Source organism: Neophocaena asiaeorientalis, unplaced genomic scaffold (assembly GCF_003031525.2).
Source record: "Neophocaena asiaeorientalis asiaeorientalis breed wild unplaced genomic scaffold, Neophocaena_asiaeorientalis_V1.1 scaffold56, whole genome shotgun sequence".
NCBI classification, from domain to species: domain Eukaryota; kingdom Metazoa; phylum Chordata; class Mammalia; order Artiodactyla; family Phocoenidae; genus Neophocaena; species Neophocaena asiaeorientalis.
Genome location: NW_020175837.1, coordinates 1,626,078 through 1,643,814, shown reverse-complemented (window position 1 = coordinate 1,643,814; position 17,737 = coordinate 1,626,078). Strand labels below are relative to the sequence as shown.

General features: G+C 43.2%; 1 protein-coding gene across 1 annotated transcript in view; it reads left to right on the top strand.

Moving 5' to 3' along the window:
* Window positions 1-15,547: 15,547 nt before the first annotated feature.
* The window catches only part of INHBA (inhibin subunit beta A), a 13,723-nt gene continuing 11,533 nt past the window's right edge, over window positions 15,548-17,737 (top strand). The window contains exons 1-2 of the mRNA XM_024732941.1: window positions 15,548-15,613; window positions 17,396-17,532. Coding sequence (XP_024588709.1) covers window positions 15,548-15,613; window positions 17,396-17,532 — 203 coding nt within the window. The remainder of the gene's footprint in view (window positions 15,614-17,395; window positions 17,533-17,737) is intronic.

Here is a 17,737-nt window from a genome sequence, read left to right as displayed (position 1 = left end):
TTAACTCTGATTTCACTGGCACCTGATTGGCCAACCTGTGCATTGATCCATGAAATAAAGAAGCACTTTTCATTGTACAGAAGAAAGGAAAACATTTATTTCTCCCCAACATTTGATTCCTGGCTAGTCAACTTAGCATCCCCACTTTCACTGCATAGGTAGGGCTTTCCAACGGGGTTAAAACATTGCTCTTTTCCCTTCTTTCCTCTACTTTTCTGTCCCTTTCACCTTTCTGCATCAATCTTGGGACTGTCACTTCCAGAGAACAAAGGGACAGATACTGACACTTTGAATTCTGGAAATATCACCCCCTTGGTAAAGCTCTCCTGCTTAGAAGTGGAAATACCTCTTCAACGGTGTCTTGGGAATCACAGGTTTTCATATATGCCATTGGTACAGAATATCACAGAATCAGTCCTCTTAAGAAGGACACTTGCCAGATTCTAGGAATGACTACAAACCTTCCTTCCAGGGTACTTCACCACATCATAGAAGTCAGAGAACAGAGTCGAGGAATCCACACACTCTGTCTAATTGCAAACATCAAATGTGATAGCTGTCTTTGCAATGGAAGAGGAAAAGGAAAAAAGAAAATACCAACATAAGAACTATGCAGTTGAAAAAGAGAAAAGTGCCCATGATATATAACATTCAATGGAAAAGTATTCTTCCTACAACTATTTATTAATAGAAGAACATTTTAGAAATCTGGCATTTTAAAGCAGTCTAAGAAAAAGTAACCTGGAAAGAGAAGGCGATGTGATAAAAGGCAATAGAATAACTTACAAAGAAATAAAGGATGAAAAAATAGCTATGAGAGATAAAAAAGACTTGTAAAGAAAATAAGATTGCAATAGCAGAATTAAAATCTGTACTAGAGACTATACAGAACAAGATCCATATTAAATAACCTTTAACACTGATGTGAGTGACACACTACAGTAGCTCTTCCAGAAAGAAGAAACATACCAAGAGATGAACACTGAGGGAAGAAAGATATGTGGCTCATAAGATGAAAAGCCAAGCTAAGAATTAAAGATGTCTCTGCAGAGGAAACCAGACGAATTATAAGAAAACTTTCTTGAGCTAAAAGAAACACCAGAGTATGCAGGTTGAAAGCTCTAAACAAGCTTCAGGAAATATTAATAAAAGAATCATCTATCATTGCAACATGATGAGTTTTTGAGATATAAAGATAAAGAAAAACAAAATAAAACAGAGCTTATAAGCATCCATGAAAATAAAGAAGAGAGGAAAAATCTAACTTTGAGAACAACAAAAAAATCAAGTGGGCTTCAAACCTCTCCAGTAGCAAATAGAAAACTATGAGGAGAGAACATCAGTAGAGTGTTAAGATTAAGAGATTAGTGCCAGAGAATCTGATTCAATCAAGTTTTTATTCACACATGACAACCCAGAAAGACATTCTCTGATATGTGTTATGGTATGACTTATAGGTACAATTATACGTACATAATTATGGTGCATAGGTACAATTATGGTGCAATTATGAATGAAGGCTGGTGATGAGTATTTGTAAAACATATTGTTTTTAAAGTGATTTGAACCCGTGTCCCCTGCATCGGCAGGCAGACTCTCAACCACTGCGCCACCAGGGAAGCCCTGAAATAGCTTTTTAAGACATCTACTTAAATTCCCACAAAGCCCTGGGAAACAAGCATTTGATGCGATTTACGGCCTCTATATTTAGAGAAACTAGGATCTAGCTAGATTAAGTAATGCCAATTAGAATCTCACAAATACCAATGTCATCAGGATTCCTATTTTCTGCTTCTTGATGCAGAGGGTACTAGTAATCAGAGTAGCATTACCTCTTTCTATTTTTGATTTAATTTTAGGAAGTTTCTGTAATAAAAACAAGAGAAAAAAGAAAATTGGCTTGAAAGGTTGACCATGCTTAAAATATGTTCCTCTTCTCTTTCCCAGGTTTAGGTTAGTGCCTATGTTTCATTAGATGCTTTCTTTGATTCCGCTAACAATCTTGTCAACTACAAGAAGGAAACTCCTTCAGCAATGATGGGTTCTTATTTTTAGGTCCTAAGTATGTGCTAGGCACTGTTCTGGGCACTAGGGCTTAAGAAACAGAGAACTAAACCAAACAAAACCACATGTTCATGTCTCTGACCGTCAAGAGTTAGAGGAGAGGCTTTTTGGAGAAACAGACCTGCCTAGACTACAGCCAAGGCACCCATTCCAGTCTGGTAATTAACATGCCAGCTGTGATCATTAACATAGTTCAACTATGTGAATTGATATAATTAGGGTTTGTCTGGTTATATAAGCATGGATACAGTTTGGTTTAACATTGGTATGGGTTAGTTCTTCCTATCCTTCTCTTTTCCCCACGTGAAAGATAGAAAGCCAGGTCTTTTGTACATCTTTGCTCTGGGTACTTCTGCAGGGCAGACACTTCCTAAATTTGGAAAAGGCAGTGATGAGTATCCAGAATAGGAAGAGAAGAGAGGACATGCAGAGTAAGAGAGGTGGGTGGAGGCCGGCGTTCACATTGTAGGACCAGTGGAGACTCACAGGAGGCTGGGTGGTGCACTGAGAGCAGCAAAGTCTCAGTCCTTCTGGGACCTTGTGGCCCAGATACTGGTATCTCAGCACTAGCCAGTGGGGACATAAGGGCTCTTTCCTTTGGCTAAGGAAATAGAGAAAGTCTATATGTAGTGGACTCCAGAGAAGCAGGGCCTGAGGAGGGAGCAGCTGGTCAAGGACTATGTCAGGGCCACTATAGGAGAAGGGACCAGCAAGGCGGGAGCAGCGGCCGGAAGAGGGCTGTGGCCCACACCGTGATGACTGCAGATGGAAGGACTCAAAGATGACCGGAAAGCTCCCACAAGGGAATGAGTCAGGGTTAAATATATGCCAAGCCCAGAGTGCATGAGGCCAGTTTAGTTTTCTCTCACTAAGTTTTATTAGTGGTGGTACAGGCTCATCTCTAGAGAGAGGAGGTGGAGGACTTGTCATAGGTGAGAAAAGGAAATAAGGAATAGTGTAATGGATGTGGGGGATGAAGAAGGGTAAAATACAGTAAAAAAGCAGTAAAAAAGATAAAGGCTGCACACTGTGTACCATCTTTCTAACCCAGTTAATTCCAAAACCAGGGAACAAACTGAAACCTAAGGGACATTCATCAAACAGAAAGGGATGTGCTTCCAGCTTAGCAGAATGGGCCCTGGCCTCAGGGTCACATTGACAGCTCCTGCCCATAGCTCCAGAAACCATCAGCACCCAGCGCTCCAGCTAAATGTCTAAGACTAAGATTGAAATAGTGTTCAGGGAAGTAGAGAGGAGGATAAGTGAAAATTCACCTACTGTTTTGTGTGGAACCATGAAAGCCACGAAAGAGCCAAAGCACTCTTGAAAGAAGAACAAAGGTGGAGGCACCCCACTTCCTGATATCAAGCTATATTGCAAAGCTATAGTAATCAAAACATTATGGTATTGGCATAAAAACAAACACATAGATCAACGGAACAGAATAGAGAGCCCAGAAATAAACCCACACATATATGGTCAATTAATTTACAACAAAGGAGCCAAAAATATACAATAGGGCAAGGACAGTTTCTTCAATAAATGACGTTGGGAAAACTGGACAGTCACATGCAAAAGAATGAAACCAGACCCCTATCTTACACTATATACAAAAATAAGTCCAAAATGGATTAAAGACTTGAACATAAGACTTGAAACCATAAAACTCTGAGAAGAAAACATAGGTGGTAAGCTCCTTGACATCATTCCTGGCAATGATTTCTTGGTATGACACCAAAAGTAAAGACAACATAAGTAAAAATAAACAAGTAGGACTACATCAAACTAAAAAGCTTCTGCACAGCAAAGGAAGCAGTCAACAAAATGAAAAAGCAACCTATAACATGGGGGAAAATATTTGCAAATTTTATATCTGATAAGGGGTCAATATCCAAAATATTTAAAGAACCCATACAACTCAATGACAACAATAAAAATCTGATTTAACATGGGCAGAAGAACTGAATAGATATTTTTCCAAAGAAGACATACAAATGGCCAACAGGTTCATGAAAAGGTACTCAACATCACTAATCATCAGGGAAATGAAAATCAAAGCCACAATGAGATATTACCTCACACCTGTTAGAGTCTGTTATCAAAAACAGAAACAAAAAAACAAGACGTAACAAGCGTTGATGAGGACGTGGAGAAAAGGGAACCCTTGTGCACTGTTGGTGGGAATGTACAGCCAGTACGGAATACAGTATGGAGGTTCCTCAAAAAATTAAAAATAAAATTACCATATTATCCAGAAATTCCACTTCTGGAATTTATATATACAAAGGAAACAAAATCACTATCTCAAAAAGATACATGCCCCCTATGTTCAGTGAAGCATTATTCACGATAGCCAAGACATGGAAACAACTTAAGCGTCTACTAACAGATGAATGGGTAAAGCAAATGTGGTCTATATAAACAATGTAAAATTATTTTGCCATAAAAAAAGGAAATTCTGCCATTTGCAACACATTGGATGACCTTGAGGACAATATGCTAAATGAAATAAGTCAGAGCAAGATAAATATTGTATGATCTCACTTATCTGTAAAATCTAAAAAATCACCCAAACTCATAGATACAGAGAAGAGATTGGTGGTTGCCAGAGGCGGGGTTGGGGTTGGGTGAAATGAGTGAAGGGAGTCAAAAGGCACAAACTTCTGGTTATAGGATAAATAAGTTCTGGGGATGTAATATACAGCATGAAAATAAAAATAAAGTTAAAAGAACAACATTAAGTTGGATAAAGATATGAATGGAATAGAAAGCTCAGCAACAGATCACAGGCATAAAGTATAATGTTCATATCTGTACACGTTCAATACGTGATAAAAATGGCATTCCAAAAGGGCAAATGAATAAATGATACTGGTGAAAACTTTGGAAAAAAAATTTTAAGTTCTACCTCTTCCTTCTATGTATGCCAAAATGTATTCCAGATATTCTGGATTAAAGAATAAAATGCAAAACAAAATTTAGAGAAAAGTGTAGATAAATATCTATTTGATTTCCTGTTGGAGAAGGAGCATTGCCAAAAAGTAGAAGATTCCTAGATTAGTCTATTTAAAAATGCGAATTCTTTTTTGGTCAGAACACTATAAAAAAAATTAAACAGCAAAGAACAAACAGGGAAAAATTAAAACAATGTGTTTAATACAATGGGTTAAGGTCCTTAATATTGAGTTCTCATTAATAATAAAAATATTTTAAATACATACATATATATATAAATTTAATACAATTAATTTTATTTAAAATATAAAACTATTGATATATGAGTTCTTGTAGATAAAAAATATAAACAATGGGCAAAGGACATGAACAGCTACTCAAAAGAAAACTGTGAGAATAGACAATAAAATGTTTTATTTTAACTAATAATTTAAAAAATTCAAGTTAAAACAAACCATATACCATATCTGGGCTGGGGGAAAGACTACAGGCTAGATCATGGGGCAAGAGCTATGCCCTTACACTACTGGTTGTAAATAAGTAAAACCCTTCAGGGGAGAAATTTGGCAATATATGTGACGATCTGAAATACATCCGTACTCTTAGATCCAATAACTCAACTTCTAGGAATTTATCTGAAGGAAACAATTAGAGATGCATTCAAAAATGTAAAAATATGTCTGTAATACTATTTATAGTTGCAAAATTTTGTAAATGACTTCAATGAACAATAATAGTAGACTGGTTTAAAAATAAAGCCACATCTCTATGCTAGATTACTCCCCAGCCATTAATATTTTTCAAGGACTAAATGGACCATTGAAAATCACAAGTGAAAAACACCATCGTGCAAAATTATATTTACAAGATATATTTACAATCTGATCCCAATTTTATCTTACACATACTCATGTGCATACTCTTGTGTTTACATATGTATATATATTATATATACATATATAAACATATACATGAGTATGTGTAATCATATAGCTATAGATATATAGGTATGTATGTATATATAGCAACATTTTAATAATGGTTATTTCTGGTAGGGATGATTATATGTGATTTACATCTCTTATATTCATCTATTTTTTCCACATTTTATGCAAAGAATCTGTGTTACTTTTAAAATCAGGACCGATGCTATTTAAAAAGCACCAATTTTGGTTATTGGGTTCCCCTTATTGGTACCTTCATGAGCTTTCTTTCTGTCCCGATGCACCAGAAGAGGGCGCCTCAGCCTCTTCCCACTTGCATAACAGCTGCATCACCTGGTAGGATGCTCCAGATTCTAACTTGAGGAGTCTCACCTTCCCTGGAGGTCACATCCCTTTTCTGGGTCTCCCAGAAATTTGAATAGAAGAAGGAGATGTTGATTTGAATGCCCCCGTGAAAGTTTCTTCTGGTTTGTTACAAACAAAACCCAGTGTTGATGACTTGTGCTTGTCACCCCTTTGCCCTAGTTCCACCGCGGCAGCTGCTAAAAATCAGGAGCCCCTCCTCACTAGGAGAAGATGGAGGCAAAGCGTGACTCTATTCCCTGGCTTTGCCTTCCCGGCCACAAACAGATTTGTGAAAGTGGCCAAATTCACACCTACAACCTAATAGACTTCACTCAGTACCTCAACCCTCCTTTGCTCCTTGAAAAGGACCTGCTATTCTTCATGGTATCAGTTAGGGGGCAGCAGATATCCCGGCATCCTTTGCTGTCGGAAGGAAGCTTCCAGTTTGGAGATCCTAAAGTTGCTGTGTAATGTATGACTATTTCACTTACGGAATATGGTCTGGCAGTTCCTTCCTGCAACAGCCGATGATCTTTGGGAACCAAACCTCTCACCTATTAGAGTGCTTATAATTCAACACTGGGCAAAGGTGAACCCAAGTAATAGAGTGTACTTACTGCACTCTGGCTTCATCGAGTCAGTTTCATCACTATCTAAATATTACAGAGCCCCAGCCTTCTCTTTTGGTCTATCATTCTGTCTGTCACACACACCTAAGTAAGCTTTATTTTGACTCCTTAAAACATCCTCAGAATGGGACTGCAAGTAAAGGGAGGAGTGAAGACATTTATAAAATGCTTCTGCGAGGGCCCAAGTTTAAGAGGATGAAGTATAACTCGGCCCTGATAAAAAACATTTGTTTTTCTGATGCACACGCATCATGGAGATGCTCCTTTTTAACTTACGCAGAGGGAGCGAGCACCACTTCCCAGCTTGACAATTCTGTCTGTTCAAAACGTTTTCAAGGAACCACAGTATCTTGAGTCTGAGCTCTTGAACATCTTCAAACCAATGTCTCCTTTTGACTTTAGTCACGTGTCTTTTTCAGTTGTCAGAAGTTCCTTATCGGACACATAGGACGTGGGGAAACCGGGCCCCAGAGAGGCGGACTGACTAGTAATGGTCAAGCCAGTGATATGGCCCAAACGTGCAGTCGGGGCTCACCAGGACCAGTCTGCCCAATGCCTTCTCATAGCACATCTGCCCATCTTTCCAGTGGTCTACACGGCAGGATCCAGAAAGGTCAGTTCAGTCAGCAAAGCCTCTTAGAGAAAGGAGGAATAACACTGCTAAGTAGCACTTACTCTCTACCAGGCACATTCTCCATGCCTTGGAGGCATTAACTCATTGATTCCTCACAAGAATCCTATGAAGGAGACACTGGTATTATCAGCATTCATTGGGAACTGAGCTAGCGATAGGTAACTTGTCTAGCATCTCATGGCTCAAAAGTGTCGAACGCTGAATTTGAACCCAGTCTGTCTAGCTGCGGGGCCCACACACTTGACCACCACCTTTGAGCACGGCTTCCAATGGTGCTTTTCACGTTTCAGATCCTTGGGGCGCAGAGCCTATGCCCTTGGTTACCATGAGGCCATGGGGAGCTGCATCCACCCAGGTCCTCTGGTCCTCTTCAGGATGAGCTGTCCTCTGCCGTCAGAGGCTGGAGTAAGCCAAGAGTTATTGGGATGCTGTGGTTCTAGGGACCACCTTCATCTGCATCTTAAGACCAGGAAGAGGTGTTCAGAGCAGGACCTTCCTCCCTGGGACAAGGACCCTTGGTGAGATCTGGCCTCTATGTGCCTCCATCTGAGAGCTTAGCTTCTCTATGGGAGTTTGGATTTGAAGGTTAGGGATGACGGCTCAGAGGAGGAAAGTGTGAAATGCTAATCGCTTTCATATGACACTTGAGAGATGTTATAATAAAGCTGAGTATATTGGAACATGAGTTAGCCGGCCCTTTGCCTAATGATGTCACCCACTTTCTGCTTCCTCCAGCCTATGATTAATAAAAGGGGGATTATTACAGTAACTCACTCCTAGTGGGCAGTAGTGACTTCAGCACCAGCTGAGCAAACTGACTACATTTAGTCGTGCGTGTGCATGTGGGCATTTTTTTTTTCCCTGTGACTAACATGAAACTAACAGCATCTAATAAAACAAAAGCTCCTTGAAATTTGGGGAACTTACTGGGTGAACTCTTTTCTACAGGGAGCACCATTTTATTTATCCTCATTTCATACTCAAATGATGCAAAAGTACAGGATTGTACTTTTAATGAATTCCCATTCATTAAGTGATCACAAAATCACCCCTGGCCTGTTGGGAGAGAGGTGTTCTGAAGCCTTTTTCCTTCACATACAATGGCTCTTCCTTCCTCTATCATTCCATATCGCCTTTAAAGAGGAACTTGATGAATATCAAAAAAAAAAGGGACAGTGGCCGTAAGTTAATTTTTGAAAGTTTAAGGCTAGTTGTAGACTCCAGAGATTTCAGTGAATAGTTTGCTTTTCCAAGCTGATAAAGACTAACGGAAGTCCTGCCTGCCAAGTCACCTTTGCAAACTTGACCTTCCTAAAATTAGAGTGGGGCACCTGTAAATATTTACTAACCAAGCCAAGGCACTGCCAGAGCACACTGCCAGTGTCTATGAAAGAACACGGTGCCCAGAACAAGGGCACTCCCATCCTGCAGGCCTGGATGGGCCTTGGAGGTGCTCTGATAGAGGGGCAGAACCTTTGGACTCTTTCTATTAGCACACGAGGGAGGCAGCAACTCACTGATAAAAAGAAATACACACAGGACTGTCCCCAGCCTTTTCTGTGTCTTCCCCCCAAAGCTACAACTTGGGAGCAAGTTGTGGGGCATCTTTGTGGAGAGACAACACTGGATTAGGATCGAGATTTCTGCTTTCAACAGTCCGATGGCATCTATAGGCTAAGACTCTATGTCCTCAAGTCAGCAACATGGAAATTTTAACCCAAGGGCATCAAGGTGAGAAACACGATTAGGACAATCTGTTATCCGTTCTCTTGTAAGTACTTTTCGTAGTCTTCTGGGGCAATAGGAAGATCAATCAGATGTTTCCTGATTGGATTAGAACTGAGTTTTGATAAACAATTTGGAAATATATGTTGGTCAGGAAGGCCTTTGAGGGCATGTTTATTCCATTTGCATTAGTGTTGGGTTTTGTTTTTTTTTCTCCTCTTTTTCAATATCTATTTTTCTCTAGAGGTTAAAAATGCGTATTTCTCTCTCTAGATTGAGTTTTCCACAAGTACTAAATGGTTACTTCTTGGGAAGAAATGCGGGCTTTTCTGAATCATTTGGCCTTTGGTTCTAAAATAACCATTTACCTGAGGAGACAGTGATTCAGGTGTTGGAGTTGATGAGATGGCTTCTGAGTGTCTAAGACATTCCCCTCGTGCTTTGTTCATCTCAGCCCAGTCTCTGACGGACCCTCTCCTCTCTAGATGATCCAGGTCACTCAGGGACTAAACGATAAGCCTGGGAAGTTGGCCTCATCGTAAGGACAACAGCATTTCACATCTAAGCTAGTTAGATCCAGGCGAATTCCCTTTTGTGGGTTTCACCAACATTTGTTGATGATGATGATGATTTTCCTTGATGTGGGATCCTTCACAACACTTCCCCCAACTCTCACAAGAGAGTAACACCTGAAGGCCTGTGGCCTTCCTAAGGAAGTCTGGAGAAGTCATGTTCTTGCTTGGAACATGCATTAGGATTTAGCAAAGCATTCTGTTTTCTCTCTGTGGATACTGTTTGTGTGTCATTCCCCTGAGGTATTAAACAAATAAAATCAGCCACATCATATTTGTTTGCTCTGGGGGCAAGGCATGGTAATCTCGCTTTTGTGAATTTAACTTCAGGGAACTCACTAGTGCGTGGATTTCTCTGATACTGAATTGCTCAAATGAATAACTCATTCCTCATTCACTTTTTGTTTTCCATGATCTGTTGCCTCCTAACGACTTGGGTGGGGGCCAGCTCATCTCATTTTGTTGCTGGTCACCAAGATTCTGCTTCTGACTAGAACACAAAGCCATCAGGGAATACATGGAGGCCACACTGGAAAGTTGGTGAGGACGCCTGAGAGGTACCGTCACTGTGTCAGTATCTGCTGTGTGGTGTGGGCCTCCATTAATCAGGAAGCACCAGACACATGAGGAAGCAGAAGCCCTTGAATTATTAGTCTCTTGCCTGGTTGCTAAGGCCCCTTGGGTCATGGATGGGAAGGAAAGTAGGTGAAACTTTTAAATGATAACTCTAAACAAGGGTGTCTCAACTGCAAAAGCAATTAACATTTGGGGCCGGTAATTTCTCTCTTGTGAGGGCTGTCTTGTGCATTGTTAGGATGTCTAGCAGCATCCCTGACTCCTACCCAGTAGAGGCCAGTAGCACCTCCCTTCCCAGTTAGGCCAAGCAAAAATGTCTTCAGACATGGCCAGATGTCTCCTAGGGAGTAAAAACATTCCAGTTGAGAACCACTGCTGTAGATGGAGAGATAGCAGTTTGTTTACTGGGGTTTTTTGGTTTTTGTTTTTTTTTTTTTTTTTTTTTTTTTGTGGTACGCGAGCCTCTCACTGTTGTGGCCTCTCCCGTTGCGGAGCACAGGCTCTGGACGCGCAGGCTCAGCGGCCATGGCTCACGGGCCCAGCCGCCCCGCGGCATGTGGGATCCTCCCGGACCTGGGCACGAACCCACGTCCCCTGCATCGGCAGGTGGACTCTCAACCACTGCGCCACCAAGGAAGCCCTGGTTTTGGTTTTGCTTTTGCTTTTGCTTTTCTTTCCTTAGTCATTTTAGTTCTAGCATCTGGGTTCCCTTGGTTCAGATAAGGCACTTCCAAATACACTTAAAACAGAGGAGTTGCGCATAGCACAAAGCCTTGTGGGATATTCTGGTGGTTCTCAGAGAAGTGGGAGGCTTAGGAATAAGAGTTTTGGATTAACTATTTCTGACCCTGTTGTCTTCTAATGAATTTTGGAGGATTTTTAAAATTTTTATTTTGCTGAGGTATAGTTGATTGACAGTTTCTGCTGTACAGCACAGTGATCCAGTTACACGTATATATACGTTCTTTTTTCGTATTCTTTCCATTATAGTTTATCACAGGATATTGAAGTATATGGTTCCCTGTGCTATACAGTAGGACCTTGTTGTTTATCCATCCTATATATAATAGTCTGCATCTGCTCATCTCAATCTCTCAGTCCATCCCTTGGAGGAATTTTAATGTTTCCCTCTCTCTCTCTGTTTAGCTGTATTTATTCATTGATTTGACATAAAAGCAAACAGCTTCCTAACTCAGTTTGGAATGTGAAATGCTCATCCTTCATTGTCCCAAATCTCTCTACCTAACCCAGATCCCAGGCAATGGGCAGACTCCAGCTGTCCAGGAAACAGGCAGGGGTTGCCAATCTTGCATTCAACCCAAACCATTTGATGAGACTCCAGAAATCTCGCTGCAGCAAATATCACTCTGGATCCCGCCCACGTTTTCTGGATCCCGAGCTGCCTCTCGAGGGAGTCCACTCCCCACTGGGGCAAGGTTTTCCTGCCTTGAGCCCAGAAAAACACGTCAGCTGCTGAGAACACCTCGAGTCCTTTTGATTTCTCCCTCTAGTCACGTTTTATGTTCCGTTTCCCAGACGGGATGAACCAGAAATCATGCTTTTGGGGGAACAGATTTTTCACAGGAAGGAACTAAAACACCCTGAGTCGTCAGCAGCCTCGTCAGTGCTCTGAACCCCGCAGCCTCGTGCCATTTCAATTGAATCAGATGACAACTTCCCAGTCACCTGCTTGGGGCGTTCACGCCTCCTGGTGTTTTATTTATTTTTTTTTTTTTGAAACAGAATAACAGCAAAGCTAAAACCACAGAGCCGTGAAAAACGGGCCCCTTTTCTAGGCCTGTCTCCTTGTTCCAGGAGTAGTGAGTAAAGAGACCAATTAATAGCATGGATGGAAGCCGAAGGACAGACGGTTTGCTTGAGAAGAAAAAATGAACATTCTCGCTCCTTGATCTATGCCAACTTTGTACGGGGACAGCTGTTGCCACGGGTAAACGCCACTATAGGTTAGCCGTGCCCCAAGGTGTGTGTCACCGCGGGCCCCAGGATGGCACCGGGACGCTGGTCTCTCCCCCCGCTTACGCCACTGAGCCCTTATCCTTAAAGGAACTTTGGTTTTTGACCAGCTCACTAATTGTGATTGAAAACACCAGCTTTCCCAGCAAGGCACAAGCCCTGGAGTTTCGCAGCAGCAAGACAGGCCCTAATTGCTCCATTTACATAAAAGTAGAAACATACAACTTCTAAATATACATCTCTGGCACATCGCGCCTTTTGCAATTACAGTAAAATAAGGTACCACAGTTTCCCTCCCGGCTCCTCGAAGCAAGCTGCTCCACCGGGTTCTCCAGGGGCCGCTCCTCCAGGCGAGAACAGAGCCCTACAAAAGGCTCCAGCGAGGAGTCGGGGAGCTTTGTGAAGTCGCCAGTAAATCAGGCCGCCTGCACTAGGTGAAAAGCGCGGTGGCAGCGGGCCACCGCGCTCGCGCACTGGCTGGGAGGACCCGGCTCCGCGATCGGAAAGGGGACAGAGCTGGCGGGGCAGGAGCGCTCCCCGCGCGCGTCTGTCCGCCCCGGAGCCAGCCCGCAGGTCCTGGTCCCGGTCCCTGACATTGGCCGTGCTTTCAACCCTGAGCCCTGATGGCTGGGTTCAGAGATTCCCAGCCGCCCTCACTGATCAGTGATATTTTCCCCCCTCCCTCTCTGAATTCTCTAGCTGCCAAAAGGGGGGAAAAAATCAAGAGCTGCTCTTAAAAGAAGTTGCCCTTGCTGGTGCTCGGGGTAAAAATAGAGGCGGCCGCTTGCGCACTGCTTGGCCCGGACTCCGGCCCCGCGAGCCGGGCCCGAGCAGCGGCCGCGATCCGGCGTGATCCCCGGGAGCTGCCAGCAGGTGTTGCTCAAGGTACAGTAGCAGGCCGAGCAGCGGGACCGCAGGGCCGGGGTCGGGGAGCCGCTGGGGGAGGGGGGCAGGAAGTGAAAGAGAAACCAAGCCGAGGAAGGAACGGGAGATGCGTATCAGGAGCTGGGCGAACCAGCTCCCCGCCCCTGGGCCCTGGAGTCCGGGACGGAAAAGATCATTCCGCCATCCAGAATAGTCGACAGAAGTTATTTTAACCTGCCAACTTCCCCTCCCACTCCCACCTCATTTCCACTGAGTGAGGAGGCATTTCCAGCGTGGCTCAGCTCTGAGGCTGGGGATTCAGGTGGAGAATGACATCACAGCTGGTGGGCTGACCTAGGCAGGTGGGCCCTTCGGTGGCATCCGTGGCCAACGCGATCCGAGTCACCCGAGAGAGGGTGTCTCCTCTGGTCGGGGTGCCGCAGATTCCTGTGACACAGATGTTCAGAGAGAGGCACCGGGGCATCTCCGAAATCGTATCACCTAGTATTTGCTGAGCACCGTGCTTGACCCTGCAGTGGAGTATTGTGGATCCCACTTTATAGATGAAGACACTGAGGCCCGATGTTATCTGGTTAGTAAGCAGTGGAATCAGGGTCTCATCCGGGTTGGTTTGTGCCCCCAAACTCATAAACATGGTGGTATTTCCAGGACACCAACGTTCATGTTGGGGGGAGGGGTGCGTTTAGATACCCGGCCGGACACTGCTGTCCTGGACTGCTCATGCGAAAAGGCTGGGGAAGTTCCTTTCTTAGAGAGGGGCTGGCTCCGTCCAGTTTGAAACTGATGGGCAGCTTTGGAGTTAACCAACACTGATCCAGTTTCTATCTTTCCTTCTCAGATTCCCTCTGTTCCTGTACAACCTAAAGATTTTATTTCCTAGTTCATTTCTGCATATGCAATTCTCAGAACACTCCCCCCCACCCCAATACACAGCTCAGCACCCACACTTTCTCGGTGTTTAGCCAGGGCAGACCCTCTGAGACAGACTTCTGGTGTCCTAAAGGAACCTGCTTGAACTACACATCAGGAGGCCAGAGCCTCTATATTTTGCTTGTGGGCACAGTGAAAAGTTTATTTTATGCATGTTAAATCCTGCATACAAAACAGCATATCTGGTCATATGGCTTTCATTAGCTCCCAATTTTGCACATTTTATTCAACTTGTCATGAGTGCCCAGCTTAGGCTTCAGCTATACTCCTTCAAACAACCCTTCCCCAGCATTCTTGTCTGAGGAGTCCTTTCTCCTGTGTTATTTCCCTGGCTTGCTAACACTGCCTTCTCCCTCCCCCTAAACACCCTGACCAACTTAACTCCCGTTTCAAGAAACGTTCACTTCTTTTCATTAATCTCATGTTATATTTGTAACAATTTAGAAATCATAGGACTTGACGTTCTTGTAAAGAAGAATGATGTAGTTTTTTTTTTTTTTGCTAGTTAGACTGGGATTCTAAAGACTGGGAAGGATACACATAAAGTTCGCTAGCAGAGAATGACTATTTCCAAAGTTCTTGGTGATAAATGATTTATAAAGCAGGCATTCAATTTCAAGATGGAAAATAATAGTGTAAGTCAGCAGAGGGGAGATTATCAGCCTCTAAGTATACATATTTTCCTTTTCTTTTTCTCAATACAATATCTTATTTTTTTAAATTAAGTTATTCAAGATGGAAAATAATAGTGTAAGTCAGGGGAGGGGAGATCATCCCACAGAGGTATACATATTTTCCTATTTTTTCCCCCCTTCCTGAACTATCTTATTTTAAAAAGTAAACTCAGAATCTCTCTGAAAAGCACTGTGAATTTTTCTTCCCTGTTAGGAACAATAAAATACTTTGTAAATAGAGGCAACTTCATGAAGTAACAGATGTTTTATGTGAAGATATAAAACCAAGCCTGAATATAATGAGAAGTGTGTGCATGTTTGGTCAAAGAAAAGTTGAAAGTTGGAACCTCAGTGAGCAAGAGCTGTTGGATTCCGGGATTTTTCTAAAAGGGAGTCCAGTCAGTCAGAGGTTTTTCACTGCCTCAGTGATCACCCAGCAGTGTCACAGCAGCCAAGAAAGGCTTTCCATTAGATAATGAGTTATGAAATATGTCTCACACTGGAAAAACCAGTCATCTGCTGATGTCATGTTGCTCCTAACCAATCCCAAACAAAGCCCCAGCCCTCTTCTGGTTGACTGGTACCCGTGTGTGACTGTACAAGTAAGTAGTACAGTATAAAACTGCTCATTGCCAATAGCATGAAGAGGAACTTGGACAGCTCTTACCACATGAGACAAGAGTCTGCTGGTGAGAGGACCGGAAAGGTAATGCTTTTTCACTCTTACTTCTGAGCTCTTTCCACGTTCATAGTCAGAATGCTGAGCGGGAATTTACAACTTCCTGGCACTTCCACGCGGATTGTGATCTGTACCTTTTTACGTATTCAAGCCAGTTAGTAGAGCTTTTAATAGTAGAGCATGCAAATAGCTTATGCGTTTCTACAACCCAGTTCAGCACCTCTCTACAAGGACCTGTGCCAAAGAGAAAGCTGATTTTTAAGTTACATTCACAAATTCAGGGAACACACACAAACTCACATACAGAGAGAGTTCAAATGATGAGTTGCTCTTATCTAAATGCAGCTATTGGGACTCACAAGTTGTTTGTAGTCGTGAAACTTTGAGTTCTAGTTCAGCCTCTCTTGTAAAACTTAATTGGGCTACAAAATGCTTTCGGTATTGCATATGTGACGCCAAATAGGTAGATTATAAGTCTTCTATTTCCAGGGTATTTTATTAAGGGACGATTAACACAAATGCTCCCCCTCCTTCCCCATTCTCTTTCACCATCCCCCAATTAAAAAAAAAATTAGACTCTTTAGGGAAGGTCAACAAAATCTTAACAATAATAGCAGAGTGTAATTGATGGTAACAGAGAAAGTCTCGAAGGCAGATGCTTCAGCAAGGGTGGGCAGGGTATCCAATTCAGAAAAGCATTGTTACCTGTGCAAACTGTAATTGTAACTTAGTATCACACTGGCCTCACCCTCCTCCCCTTGTCCTCAGCTCTTATGCTTGCAAGTAATGCTGTTTATTAACTTTTCCCACCCAAAGTGCATTGCCTGACTCTAATGCTGTGAACACACTAGGTGTCAGATATATGCTGACTGTATCTACAGAAACTGAGAGGGCTTATGTGTGGGGAAAAAAAAAAAAAAAAACCCGAGAGGGAAGGGAAGCTTTAACAGATGGACCTCTTAAAGATACTTCTGCAAGATAAAAGCAATAAGACAGAAAATGAAAAAGAAGGGGGGGCAGGGGGGAAGAGAATTTAAAAAACTCAGAGAGGCATTGTTTAAAAATTCACATTTTTCTTTTTCCGTGAACACTGAAATCCATGATGATTTCATCTGTGCTGTTCCTTTGAGAGAAAAAGAAGCCATCAAGAGGCCAGTCCGTGAACAGACTGGTCCGGGATGGGGGTAGGGGGCAGGCTGAACAAACTACCACATGACAGAGAAAATAATTTGCCAATATATTTTAGAGATTCTTTCCCCCTAGGACCAGTTAGTCAAGTCACAGGAGTGCACTGTTTGTATAAAATAATGTGGGAAAGGCCAATGGAATTTTGCATTTTGTCTGTGAAGTCAGGGCCAGCGGTGGTGAGCTGTCATCCGGGAGTGTGTGTGCCGGGCAGGAGGGGCGGCGGCTAAAGAGAGGGGACAGAGCTTCACATGACAAGAGCGTGTACCATGCTGCCTGCCTGCCTGTGGATCTTTCAATGCCCGGCTGCATTTTGCAGTTGGGAAAAGTAGAGTGTATTATATGACCCCAAACAAAAGTTCTATTGCGCTCCCCTCTGATAGCCTGCCGGTGTTGATGGCCCTGAACATTGAAATATGAATGAATGGGGGAAAAGGAGGGTCTGCAGGGATTCCCTCTGGCCAGCACGATCAGGCTGCCCCCAGTGACCCCTCCTTCCGAGCCCCACCTTCCAGGCTGTGGCCGGGCAGGATGGAGGGGTGCTGGGGGCAGGCTGTTTCCGTGTGGTCCTCCCTGTCGATGGAGACAGGCCATTGATTGGGGCTTTGCTTTCCCCTGCAAAAGAGGAAGAAGGTGAAGCCAGGGGACTCTGGACAGAGAAAGAAAGGGGAGAGAAGCAACAGCAAGAGCAGCAAATCAGGAGAATTTCTTGCAGAAGGGAAAGTAGAACTCCAGAGGAGATCGGTGATATTTGAAGAGAGGTGTGTGTGAGGGAGCAGTGAGTAGAAGGCAGGCAGCCTGTCAGAAAGGGCTGTCCCTCCCCTTCCTAAGCACAGCCTTTACTCACAGACAAACTCCCTCCCTCTCTCATTCACTCACTCACTTAGGGCCAATCACTCCCTCTCTCTCCCTCTCCCTCTCTCTCTCTCCCTCTCTCTCTCTCTCTCTCTCTCTCTCTCTCTGGTA